Source organism: Zingiber officinale, chromosome 4B (assembly GCF_018446385.1).
Source record: "Zingiber officinale cultivar Zhangliang chromosome 4B, Zo_v1.1, whole genome shotgun sequence".
NCBI lineage: Eukaryota > Viridiplantae > Streptophyta > Magnoliopsida > Zingiberales > Zingiberaceae > Zingiber > Zingiber officinale.
In genome coordinates, this window is record NC_055993.1 from 3,432,883 (window position 1) to 3,446,696 (window position 13,814).

The following is a 13,814-nucleotide window of genomic DNA, read 5'->3' on the forward strand; positions in this document are numbered from 1 at the left end:
TGAAAACTGCCGGTTGATCCGCTTGGGTGACGCGTTCGTTCGGGGTGCCTTTCCTTTTCTGACGTCCCGGACGGGTGCTTCGTCCGATGAAGATTCCTTGTCTTGATTAGCTTGCGCTACCTCCGAGGGCGTCTGGAACAGAGCCCGATGAAAAGGTATCGGGGCGGGCGACGCCCCCATCTGAGTGCCGACCGACCCCTTGTTTTGCCCCCATATTGAGAGCTGCTCCTGCCTGTCTTCGGGCGGCGCTCGGCTCCCCGAGGCTGATGTCGCCTGCTGCGCTGCCCGCTCGGCCTGAGCTTTCTGCTGCTGCTCCACGATTTTTGCTGCTCGCGCTTGGACGAGTGCTTCGAGCTCTTCGGGAGAGAGCGGTACCAGAAGTTGACGTCCAGCTTCTTCCATCTTCTTGGCTCGGATTCAGGTGCGTTCCCACAGACGGCGCCAATTTGATCATGTCCGAGCGCTGAGTCGATGGACGCTGGGGACGTGGCCCGCTCAGCTGTCTCCGACTGGTGGCGTAGCTTCTCCGGCGAACCTGCAAAGAAGCCGAGCCGGGAGGGGTTTCCCGGCGACGACCCTCCGACGCTCAAGTCAGGCAACGAGAGAGGCAGCGTAATGTGGCTACAATGAAGATTTGCGCATACCTTCGTCGACGTCTGGGGGTCCTTATATAGGACCCCGGGGAGGCACGGACACGCTTCTCTATGCGTGCACGCTTCCCCAAACATACCTTAACAAGTCTCTGCCAGAAAAGTACCTCTAGCGTCATTCCGCAATCGTCCGAGCATACCCCTGTGTACGGCTAAACTCTGCTGCTTGTCGACGGCAGGCGTCTCGAGGATGATGTTATTCCCTGTCTCCTTTGTCCTCTTAGGTTCCTGTCTGTTCCAGGGCCGAGCGGGTCGGCCGCTCGACAGACATATAACTTCAGCATCGGTCGTATGCTCGGATGAGACTGCTTCCGCCTGTGTTGCCTTGTGCATCGGAAACTCGACCCCTAGTCGGGTTGTCTTTCATTCGGCTCGGGGGGATTCACAGCCGGTCGGCTCGATTCATCCGGTCGGTCGCCCTGCTTCGCCCGGTCGGCCGGGTCTCAGGGTTGAATCTCTTGACCTTTGACCTCCACGTATCGTTGACCTTCCGCCAATGAAGATCCTCTGCTCTTACCACCGGATCATGTTTCATTAACGTCCACTCAAATTTCAATTAGTCAACATTTGCATTAATAGATGAATTAATGTTTTTTAAATTATCTTTTTGGCCGTCTAATTTATGTGGCTTTAGACCACCTTTCTCTCTCGAATAAGCTCAATGACGAAATCATGATTTAGAAATTAAACTAACCCAAATCAAAATCCCATTTTTTATATATTTTATTTTATTTTAGTTAGAATATTTGAACAATCTGTTCCAATAACGTCCGCTCAAAATTCAAATTAGTCAACATTTGATTTAATAGATGAATTATTTTTTTTAATTATCTTTTTGGGCGTCTAATTTATATATCTGACTTTAGCTGATGCCTTCACAAATCACAACGGCACCAATTGAAGCAATGGCTACCGCTGTTGGCTCAGAATCAATGATTCGCACACACGCACAAAGCAAAGAAGAAAGAAAAGAGAAACACAGAGCAGTGCCTTCACAAAAATAAACTTGCAGTTAATTGATTTCTACGTACATCTGTGATGTATTTATACACAAAAGTTGATAAGAATTAATACTACGAGATGCAACAAAATAGGAAACGAAATAGGAAAGATCCATACAAATAGGGAAGACTGAGTAAAAGAATTATCAAAAAAACGACGTGGGGATAAGGCTTATTATATCAGGATTATTTTCTCACATTACTCCCCCTAATCCTGACATGGTTGTAAATCACGGACGCCGAGTAATTGTCGCATCGCAGCTAACTTCACTCCTGACAATGCTTTAGTTAATACATCGGCTCGCTGTTCTCCGGTATTAACGAACTCAACCTCAATCTGTCCCTTTTCAACACATTCTCTGATAAAATGAAATTTTGTATCTATATGTTTGCTTCGACCATGGAATACCGGATTCTTCATGAGAGCTATGGCAGATTTATTATCAACAAATAATGTTACCGGCTTCGGCTCTACACCGGTTAATTCGCTTGCAAGGCTCTTTAACCATAAAACATGACAGGCTGCAGTTGTGGCTGCCATGAACTCTGCCTCACAAGATGAAAGTGCCACTGTCTTCTGCTTCTGTGAATTCCAAGACACCAAGCTTTCATTAAGATAGAAAGCCATTCCACTTGTACTTTTCCTTCCATCAAGATCACCAGCTAAATCACTATCCGAGTAGCCGAATATACAAAATTCCTGAGGTCCTTTTATGTAAACAAGCCCAAAATGGATTGTACCTTTCAAATACCTGAGAATTTGTTTGACCACCTTGTGGTGCATAATTGTGGGTCTCTCCATGTATCTGCTCGCCATTCCGACAGAATATGACAGGTCCGGCCGTGTATGTAACAAATATCTCAGGCAACCAATGAGGCGCCTATACTCCGTGGCGTCAATTGGAGTCCCTTCCAAGTCTTTATGCAGCTGTGTCTTGGGTTCCATTGGATGCTTTGTGGCGTTGCAATCTGCCATCTTGAAATGAGATAGAATTTTCTTGGCATAAGCTGATTGTCTAAGTAAAATCCGATTCTTCTGTTGTTCCACTTCAATCCCTAAGTAGTAGGAGAGAAGACCCAAATCACTCATATCAAATTCTGCCATCATTTGTTGTTTGAACTTGTTGATGTTTTCTGTGCTACTTCCTGTCACGATGAGATCATCGACATATACTCCAACAAGTATACTTACTTCTCCTTTACGCCTTGTATATACTGCATGTTCTTGCGTACATTTTTTGAAGCCAAGCTCTTCTAGACTCCTGTTCAGTCGTATGTTCTAGGCTCGTGGAGCTTGCCGCAGTCCATAGAGAGCTTTGGACAATCTGTACACCTTATCTTTCTGATTTGGTACTTCAAATCCTTCCGGTTGATTGACATATATTTCTTCTTCTAACTCTCCATTGAGAAATGCTGACTTCACATCTAGATGGTGTACCTCCCAGCTTTGATTTGCTGCAAGCGCAAGAATTACTCGAACAGTATCAAGTCTAGCGACAGGTGCAAATACCTCTTCAAAGTCGATGCCGTGTCTTTGTACATAGCCTTTCGCCACTAACCTTGCTTTATGCTTAATGACTTTCCCATCTGCATCTTTCTTCAGTTTGAACACCCACTTTAGGCCGATAGGTTTGTGGCCTAATGGGAGTTCAGTTAGGGTCCAAGTCTTGTTCATCTTGATAGACTTCAGTTCCTCCTCCATTGCTTTGTACCAGCAAGCCTCGGTTGCAGCCTCTTGGTAACATGTCGGCTCTTCAGACATCACCATCATCACCTCTTCATTAATACCAACAATTTCCTCAGTGTTGGCGTAGATATCGGCAAGGGATCTATAACGGACTGGTCCTTCATAAGACTCGGGTGTATTTGATTCCGAAGATGAGGTAGCTGCATAGGCGTTCGATGATGGTGTAGATGGACTTGATACACTTGTCATGGGCATCACGGCTTCTGATGGTGGTGTGACATCTTCCACTCCTGCCTCAGTATCTGCTGCAACAATCGGCTCATCGAAATAGGATGCATCCAACATAATAAACTCCGGCAAGTTTTCTTCATTGTTAGCACCTGCATTCCATGTCCATTCACAATTTTCTTGAAATATGGCATCTCTACTTACTTGTAGCTTGCCACGCTTTGGATCAAATAGCCGATGAGCTTTGCAGCCTTCCTCGACACCCAAGTATACCATGGGTGAACTTCTGTCGTCGAGCTTCTTAAGGTGAGGGGTTGTGTTTTTCACATATGCAACACAACCGAACACCCTCAAGTGGGAGAGATGTGGCTTTCTCCCCATCCAAGCTTCAAATGGAGTACGCTCTCCTAGCGCCTTAGTTGGGAGACGGTTTAGTAGATAGACAGCATGCCTAACCGCCTCTCCCCAGAACCTTGCCGGCATATGCGTACCCTTGAGAAGAGATCTTGCCATGGCCATAACGGTGCGATTACGGCGCTCCACAACACCATTCTGTTGGGGTGTGTAGGGAGCCGTGAGGTGTCGCTCGATTCCTTCATTTCCACAAAAACGAGTGAACTCCGTGGATAGAAACTCGCCGCCTCGGTCTGTTCGAAGTGTTCTGATCTTGTACCCAGTCTTGTTCTCCGTCAAGACTTTGAACTTCTTGAATGCTTGGAATGCATCATTCTTTGCTGCCAATAGAAACACCCACATCCACCTTGTGAAATCATCAACAATCAAAAATAAATACTTGTTACCGGCGAGTGTACATGGTGAGATTGGCCCGCAAATATCAGCATGGAGGAGTTCTAACGGCTTCTCTGCTCTAAAGTTTGCTTGGTACGGGAATGATGACCTTGCATGCTTGGCCATCACACACACTTCGCAAAGCTTGTTTGGCTGGGGCAATAGTGGCACACCAACTGCCAAATTCTTCTCCCCCAAACGCTTCAAGTCCTGGAAATTGACATGTCCGAGTCTTGCATGCCATAACCAGGTTGGGTCTTCTAAGCTTGCTATGAGACAGACTTGCTTGAATGTCTTCAAGGTTATCTTGTACAAGCGATTTTGTGTTCGCTTTACCTGTATCAAGAGCTTCCCGCTCCTATCAATCACCTTCATGGTATCTCCTTCCATGTGCACCTCGTTCCCAATTTCTGTCAATTGACCAAGACTTATGATATTACTACAAAGTTTCGGAATGTAGTATACCTCGTGGATAGCCTTCGATCACCGTTCTTGCATTCGAACACAACCGTCCCCTTGCCCATGATCTCAATGGTTGATCCATCGCCAAACCTCACCCTCCCGGTGATGGTTTCATCTAGTTCTTGAAACTTCTCACGATGGCCAGTCATGTGGTTGCTGGCACCGTTGTCAAGATACCAGACGTCTTGATCTTCTTCTTTCTTAGCGTTGCGATACATCTCTGGTAGAAGTCGTTCTTCGTTGAGCAGAATGATATCTTGCCGCTCATGCCTAGTGTGAGACTCCTCGTGGTACACTGTCATCATCAGTGTTGGTTCTTCATCGGCGACGCAAGTGAGGTGAGCCTCATCTCTATGAGGCTTGTTGTAGCATTCAGATGCATAGTGCCCCATTTTCTCACAATTGAAACATTTTATATGTTTCTTGTCCCGAGTGCCACTGTTGTTGCTGCTAGTGCCTCCTGCACTGTCTTGGCGCTGCGTACCACGGCCACGTCCGCGCCCTCGCCCACGTCCACGCCAATTGCCACGATTGGGATTGCTGGATCCACGCCCCTTGCCTCTTGATGAAGTGTCCACATTGCTCCCTTTCTGTCGCATTTGCCATTCGGCATGAGTAAGTAGGAGCTCACCTTCAGTGTTGTTGGTGTTGCCATGTAATCGTAGTGTTCGTTCCTCGTACGCCTTCAGTCGCCCTATAGCCTCCTCAAAAGGCATAGTCTCAAGGTCGTGGAACTGCTCAATACCGGCAACAATAGGGAAGAATTTATCAGGGACAGAATCGAGCAACTTCTTTACCAGAGAGGAATCTTCAAGTGTGGCACCAAGGGTGGAGAACTTGCTGCTCAAGGCGCTGAGTTTGCCAGCAAACTCATCAATCGTCTCGGTCTCCTTCATCCGGAGGGCGTCAAACTCGCTCTTCAATGTTTGTACGCGTGCCTTCTTCACCCGATCACTACCAAGATACCTCGTCTTGAGGCTATCCCAGACTTCCTTCGCCGTCTTCTTATTTGCGATCTGGAGAAGGATGTCTTCGGGGACACACTGCAAGATATATGCACGTGCCTTTTTGTCCTTCTTTGCATCTACCTGGGCTCCTTCTACTGGCTCCACCGTCTCCCAGACTCCCTGGGCATCTAGAATCGCCTCTGTCTTTATCGCCCACACAGTGTAATTGTGAGGGTTTAGCATCGGATAAGGAAATGGCACTCCGCCGTTCTCCTTCGCAGCAGCTTGTGGGATACCCGACATTTTTTGTAGAATCGTGGATTCAAGGCTCTGATACCAATTGTTGGCTCAGAATCAATGATTCGCACACACGCACAAAGCAAAGAAGAAAGAAAAGAGAAACACAGAGCAGTGCCTTCACAAAAATAAACTTGCAGTTAATTGATTTCTACGTACATCTGTGATGTATTTATACACAAAAGTTGATAAGAATTAATACTACGAGATGCAACAAAATAGGAAACGAAATAGGAAAGATCCATACAAATAGGGAAGACTGAGTAAAAGAATTATCAAAAAAACGACGTGGGGATAAGGCTTATTATATCAGGATTATTTTCTCACAACCGCCAGCATCGACTCCTACCTTTTGGGCGGCGCCGCCCTCTTGCTCGCCCTCCACCTCCTCCTCCGCCGGTGGATCCTCCGCAAGCCCCGGTCACGCCTCCCGCTGCCGCCGGGGCCTCGCGGCGTTCCCGTGCTGGGCGCCCTCCCCCTCGTCGGCGCAAGCGCGCACTCGAACCTCGCCCGGCTCGCCGCCCGGTACGGCCCCATCATGTCGCTCCGCCTCGGCTCCCACCTCTGCGTCGTCGCCTCCGACGCCTCCTCCGCCCGCGCCTTCCTCAAGACCGCCGACGCGCAGTTCGCCCACCGTCCCGACCCCATCAGCGCCCGCGACGTCAGCTACCAGCGCCAGAACCTGGCCATGTCCGACGCCACCCCGACGTGGAAGCACATGCGCAAGCTGTGCAGCTTCCACCTGCTCGGAGGCAAGGCCCTCGCCGACTGGGCCCCCACTCGCCGCGCCGAGTACCGCCGCCTCGTCGACGCCCTCCGCCGCCTCCACGACGCCGGCCAGCCCGTTCCCATCTTCGACCTGCTCATCTGCACCCTCGCCAACGTGGTGGGGACCATCGTCATCGGCGGAAGGGTCTTCGACGACCACGGCGACGAGTCCAACAAGTTCAAGGACATGCTCTCCGACTTGCTCACCGGCGGCGCGCAGTTCAACGTCGGCGACTTTTTCCCCTCGATTGCGTGGATGGACCTTCAGGTACCGATCTACCGATCGATAACAATCCATGGGATCGCACTAAATAGCATTGAAATTGTATATATCGCCAATCAAAAATCCACTCCACGATCATCCGTAGGGTATTCGATCGAAGATGCTCGGCGTGCACAAGAGATTTGATGCCCTATTGACGAGGTTGTTCGAGGAGCACCAAAGAACAAGGGGGAGTCGCCGTGGCGCCCCCGACTTCGTCGACAAAGTGATGGCCAACAAGGTGTCGGAAGACGGCGCCACCATCTCCGACGTCAACGTCCGAGCCCTCATTTGTGTAAGTTTTCTTCGTACGAGAAGAAGAGAATAGTTTTAAAGAAGGATAAATATTAAAAGATTAAAAAGAAATATTATTTATTTTAGAATAATAATTTTATTCGAGAATTTATTGAATGAATGAAGTATATGATCCAGAGGATTTTTAATTATTTTTATTTAAAATTTAGATTAAATTTTTTAGATAGATTAATTAATATGAATACTCTAATTGAAAAAAAAAATTGAATGGGAGAGGAGATTGACGTGTAACGTTTTAGCACAGTGGAGAAAAATTTTCTTTTATTTTTATTTTTAAATTATTATTTTTATAATATAATAATATTTTTGGAAAAAATATAAAAGGAGGAATTTGTTTTTTTTATATAATGAAAAAACAGAATTAGATTTTTTAGTTTTGGTGTGATATTTTGGACCGTGCAGGATCTGTTCACTGCGGGCACTGACACATCATCGGTCGTGGTAGAATGGACCTTCGCGGAGATGCTGAAGAACCCGGCGATCCTCCGTCGCCTGCAGACCGAGACGGAGGCGGTGGTGGGGCGCGACCGCCTGCTCGACGAATCCGACATCCCCAAGCTACCATACCTGCAGGCGGTGTGCAAGGAGGGGCTGCGCCTGCACCCGTCGACGCCGCTGATGCTGCCCCACTTCAGCCACGAGGACTCCGAGGTGGCCGGCTTCTTCATCCCCAAGCACACGCGGCTGCTGGTCAACGTGTGGGCTATCGGCCGCGACCCCGCCGTGTGGGAGAACCCGCTGGCCTTTGACCCCGACCGATTCCTCCCAGGCGGGAAGGGAGAGCGGTACGACCCTCTGGGCAGCGACGGCAACTTCGGGTTCATCCCCTTCGGGGCGGGCCGTCGGTCGTGCGTCGGCAAGCTGGTTGGGATGCTGTTCGTGCAGTGCTTGGTGGGCACGCTGGCGCACGCCTTCGACTGGGAGCTTCCGGAGGGGGAGGAGGAGATCGACATGGAAGCAAAGCCGGGGCTGGCGCTCCCCAAGGCAGTGCCGCTCAAGGCCTTCGCCCGCCCGCGCTTGTCGCCGGCGGCGTATGTTTGAACACTGAATGGAATTCCGACGACCGTTAATTCCTCGGCATAATGTATAATAATAGTAAAATATAATATATATATATATATATATATATATATATATATATATTCAAGAATGACATGTTTAACTGTTTAAGATTCGCTAGATATTTTTTTTTTTTTTTGTTGTTCCCGAAGTTTAAGGTTGTGGATCTGGTTAGTCTTGTTCCCTTATTCAAAGGGAGGAATGCTGTTGTTAGATTGACAATAATGGTGCTAGACCAAATATTAGTTTGTTATCCGTATCTTATATAGAAGTAATCTTAATAAAATTCATGTGAATGATTTTTATTATCATGTATAATCTTTTAAATGGAATTAAAATACTACAAAATTAATATTTCCTATAAAACTTTTCATTCAAGCCGGGTAAAAACTCATATACAACAAAATAAATTTTAATAATATAGTAAAAATATTTTTTTTTTTCATTTTTTTTTATCCTGTCATAGAGTCGAAGAGATGGATGTTGAGATACGTGGCACTTCTGTTGACCGTACATGGACTTCGAGCTAGAGGGACATGCAACCATAACAGCGTTAGTACCGAGCCAGGGAGAGGTTCCTTGGCGATGACCCTCCGATGCTCGAGTCAGTCACCGGCGATGTGGAAGCAAGAAAGCGGAGCAATAGAGTAACAGTGTGGCTACAGTAAAAGTTAACATACCTCCGTTGATGCTTGGGACCCTTTATATAGGGCTCCAGGGACGCGCGTGCACGCTCCTCGAGACATGCACGCTTCTCAAGGCTTTCCCTGAAAAGACATGTCAGGAAAGTGTCCCTGACACAATACCTTAATGTCCCGAGCATATCTCTGATATGACAGTAGAAGCTTCCATCGTACGATTCACTGCCTGACCATGCCGACGACCATACAGTCTGTCGGCGGCACGGGTTCCCAGAAGAATATCACAAATCCTCCTTTTGTCCGTTATTGGGTCGAGCGAGTGAACCATTCGGCTAACCATCAGCCATCCAAGCGCTATCACTTTCAGATCGAGTGAGATGGCTGCTCGGCCCACTCTCCACTGTCCCGAGCTCCACTTTGAATGTAATCTGCTTGTTCGTGGCTCCGCTTCCTAGTTTTGAGGTTGGGTATACGCTCGGGCGGGATGGCCGCTCGGCGTGTGCCTCATCGACACACTTTTCTGAGCGTCAGAAGCTCGGTATGTGGCCGAGCTATGATGATGTTGGATCGGTATGTGGCCGAGCTATGATGATGTGGTTAGGAATGGTTACCTAGACTAAAATTGATTTAAAAATGCTGAAATTAAGCTTTCCCAGCCTAAATCAGTATTCCCAATCGATTGAAACTCGTTCAATCGATTCACAGATCGATTCAGATGTTGTGAATCTATCAGAGAATCGATCCAGCGAGCTTCTGCTCGCGAGAAAACCCTTCTCAATCGATCACCCGATCGATTGAGGTAGATTGAAGCACTAAAAAACTGAAATTTAATTTCAGTGAATTTCAAAAACTCCCAAAAAATTTTACAAAATTCTATAAATCATGAAAATTATTGTAGACATTATTTAGGGTATATATTATCATGGAAAAATAATTTTCTATGAAAATACTTCCTATTTTCAAGGATTGACACAAACTTAAAAACTTGTAAAAACTTCAATGTTTTCTTCTAGTTTGTGTCTAACTTTTCAATGATGATTACTATCAAAATATAGCATTCATCAAGGTTTTCCAAAAGTATTTTAAAATGATTTTCAAACCAATATCCAACCATGTTCTTTGGGCTCAATGCACATGACTTGTACATTAGCATTTCCAATGATTGGAAAACACATAACTATGCGTTTTGATGAACCTAAAACTCAAAAGAATGTACTAAATCAACATCTTGAGTTTTATTCATCATCCTAACATCTCACTTGTATCTAATGTGCACTAAAACACAACAAGTCACCTTATAGGTCTTTGTGAGATGTAAAGTTTGATTTTGCCCTGAACTAGGGATCATGCATATTTATCTAGGCATTTTAGATTATGAACATCCACAGAGGATGTTACTTGTTAGTAAATGTTATTTGTCCTTAATTGCAAAGAATTTAAAATAATGCATCATGAGTTATGACATATATCAAAATGAATAATTTTCAAAAGAAAATTTTCTATAACTAGATGATGTATGTATGACATGACATGGTATTTTTGTTTATTTTTCATAATAAGCATGAATGCAACATATGATGTCATAGCATATGATGGACAAACAAAGCATAGTAATTTAGCTTAAAAGAAGTACCTAGATTAGCTATCTAAGTATCCTTAAACCTTAGCTAAACTTAAAATAAACCTAGATTGCTCATATCTTCTTAAGAAAATGCCAAAACTCAACTTGACATTTCTTTTACTCTTGATTTGTTGTGTCAATTAAAATTATACATAATTCTCAAGGTTTAACACACTTTACTCTTTCAAAGAGTAATCATGCAGTGTCCAAAATCACTTATTTAATTAAGGGAATTTATTGAATTAAATTATAATTTAATTAGAATCCGGATTTATTTAATTAAGGGATTTATTGGATTAATTATAATTAGATTTTAAATTTATTTAATTAAATATATTTATGGGTTAATAATAATTGCTCATTTGATTTAATTTAAAATTTATTTAGATAAATTTATTTAATTAATTCAGCTAGCCCTCAATTATGAAAATTTGATTAATCAAGTATATTAAGAAAATAGTAGAACCTAAATATATAAAATTTATAAAGACCTAGTATTTACATAATATATGTGTATAAATTTTTATATAGATTATTCATCTAATTAATATAGAAGTAAAACATTAGTAATATATTATACATAATATAAAAATATATAACTAAACAAAAATAAGAAGAATATAATATATATATGTATAACTTGTATTACGTAGAATATATAGTATACATTATAATTAAAAAATTATAATATCAAAATATATGGAATTATATATATTACCGTATATATGTGATATATATATAGATATATATAAATATGGAATTAGTATATGAATTTAAATATATATATATGAAATTAATGCAATACTTAGTATTAAGAAACTATAACCTGAATTATATGTTACCATGTATAGCTAATATAAACATAGATATATATAAATATAAAATTAGTATATGAATATAGGCTTCTATTTAGACTTAGTATTAAGTTTTATAAAAAATAATATAAATGATTTAATATTTAGAAAACCTATAACTTACGGATTTTTATATATGTGGATATATAGGGAATTTTATTTTAAAAAATAATAAGATACCAATATATAAATATTTAGTAGTTATATAATTTATGTGTATAAATAATTCTTCAAAATAATATGGAAATGAAATATAAATAACATATTATATATATATATATATAATATAAATTATATATTATAAAAATAAATGTAAGAACATGTAAATAAGAAATATTATGCATAATATAAAATATATAATGTATATTATATAGTATTAAAAAATGTAAAACGTGTAACAAAAAAATATTATGTATAATATAAAGTATATAATATAAATTAAACAAGTAAGAAATTAAAACATGTGGATAAAATTTAGTAGATAGGAATTAAAGGACTTAGCATTTAGGGATAAAATTTAATATCTATAAATTTATAGAGATTATTCATCTAATTAATATAGAAATAAAATATATATAATATATTATGTATAATATAAATTATAAAGCATAAATAAAATTAAATGGGGATATATATATATATATATATATATTCAACGTGTAACATATTATTTCTATAACTAATATATTATATATAATATAAAATATATAATTAAAAAAATAAGAAAAAAATAAGATTTAATATATTATGTATATAACGTGTAACATATATGGAAATAAAGTATATATATAAAGAAAGAGATAAATAAATTATATGACTTGAAGAATAAAATTTAGGGAAAGTCTTAATCTCCATCTCTTTAAAAACTCTACCTCCAAAAGCCTCATCCCTTGGATGTGCCTCCCTTGGATGTGCCACCGGCCCTAAGGAGCTCCTCTCCTTCCCATTGTTCTCCACCAGTTCTAGAGCCACAAGGGAAGACAAGAAGAGGGAGTTGGTAACCAAAGATTTAAAGACATGTTCTCAACCATGTTATTGTAGTAATTAGCTTCTATAGTCTTGTGTAGTTTCGGAAATTTTATAGCTTGCAAGGTTAGCTTATTTTTCTTGCTAATGATATCATGTTTCAACCTATATGAATTAAATCTAAATTTAAAGTCATTTAATTGCTTGTGAAAATGTTAGGTCCCTCATGCTTCATAAATCGGAATATTGGTTATTGTTTTAACATTCATGAAGCTTATTCATTCTTTTAATGTGTATAATGACCTTAAAAATTATAGAACTCATAGTTACTATAGGTAGAATATTTATATGAATTAAATCTGAATTTAAAGTTATTTAATTGTTTGTGAAAATGTTAGGTTCCCTCATTTTTCATAAAATCAGAATATTGGTTATTTTTTTAATATTCATGAAGTTTATTCATTCTTTTGATGTGTATTGATCCTGTATGAGAGTCGAGTCGACGGACGCTGGGGACGTGGTGCTCTATGCTGTCTTCGGATGACCTCCAAGATGACGTTGACCTCCGGCGAACCTGCAGTAAAGCCGAGCCGGGAAGAGGTTCTCGGCTACGACCCTCCGACGCTCAAATCAGGCAACGGTGAGGGGAAGCAAAGTAACAAGACTGTAACTACAGTGAAGAATATCGCATACCTCCGTCGAAGTCTGGGTGGCCTTATATATGATCCCGGGGAGACGCGTGCACGCTTCTCGAGAGGTACACGCTTCTCGAAGTATACCTCAAAATGGTCGTGTCAGAAAAGTGTGCCTGACGCCGTACCGCAATCGTCCGAGCATATCTCTGACACGACAGTGGAAATTTTCACTGTACGATTCTCTATCCGATCCAGCCGCCGACCATGCTGTCCGTCGGTGGCACCTGGCTCGAGAAAGATATCACCAGTTGTCTGCCTCCTTTGTCCTCTTTTGCGCCTTTTGTCTGTTTCCGGGCTGAGCTGGTGGGCCGCTCGGCCACACCGGCGATCGGGCTTAAAGACGTGCCGGACCGAGCGGGAAGACTCCTCAGGCACATACTCGGACGGGAATGCGTCCTTAGTTGATCTGCAGCTCAGCCGAGCGAACGGGCCGCTCGACACAGCGACTCCTTTATACGAGCAAATCATGAACGTCGGAAGCCCGACCTGTGGTCGACCTATCTTCGCGCCAACCCTGGCGCTACCCTAGCCGAGCGGCCAAGGGGCCTCTCCGATCGACAAGATCCTTAGGT

At 42.5% G+C, this 13,814-nt stretch overlaps 1 protein-coding gene across 1 annotated transcript; it reads left to right on the forward strand.

Moving 5' to 3' along the window:
* Positions 1-6,018: 6,018 nt before the first annotated feature.
* On the forward strand, positions 6,019-8,499 carry LOC121977250 (flavonoid 3',5'-hydroxylase 1-like). The gene is made up of 4 exons (XM_042529841.1): positions 6,019-6,216; positions 6,375-7,097; positions 7,198-7,386; positions 7,809-8,499. The coding sequence occupies exons 1-4, from the start codon at positions 6,019-6,021 to the stop codon at positions 8,445-8,447; spliced, it is 1,749 nt and encodes a 582-aa protein (XP_042385775.1). The 3' UTR covers positions 8,448-8,499.
* Positions 8,500-13,814: the final 5,315 nt, after the last annotated feature.

Coding starts and splice junctions, on each gene's coding strand:
- LOC121977250 (XM_042529841.1), top strand. CDS start 6,019: ATGGCACTCCGCCGTTCTCCTTCGCAGCAGCTTGTGGGATACCCGACA. Junction 7,098..7,197: donor TTGCGTGGATGGACCTTCAG/GTACCGATCTAC, acceptor GATCATCCGTAG/GGTATTCGATCGAAGATGCT. Junction 7,387..7,808: donor ACGTCCGAGCCCTCATTTGT/GTAAGTTTTCTT, acceptor TGGACCGTGCAG/GATCTGTTCACTGCGGGCAC.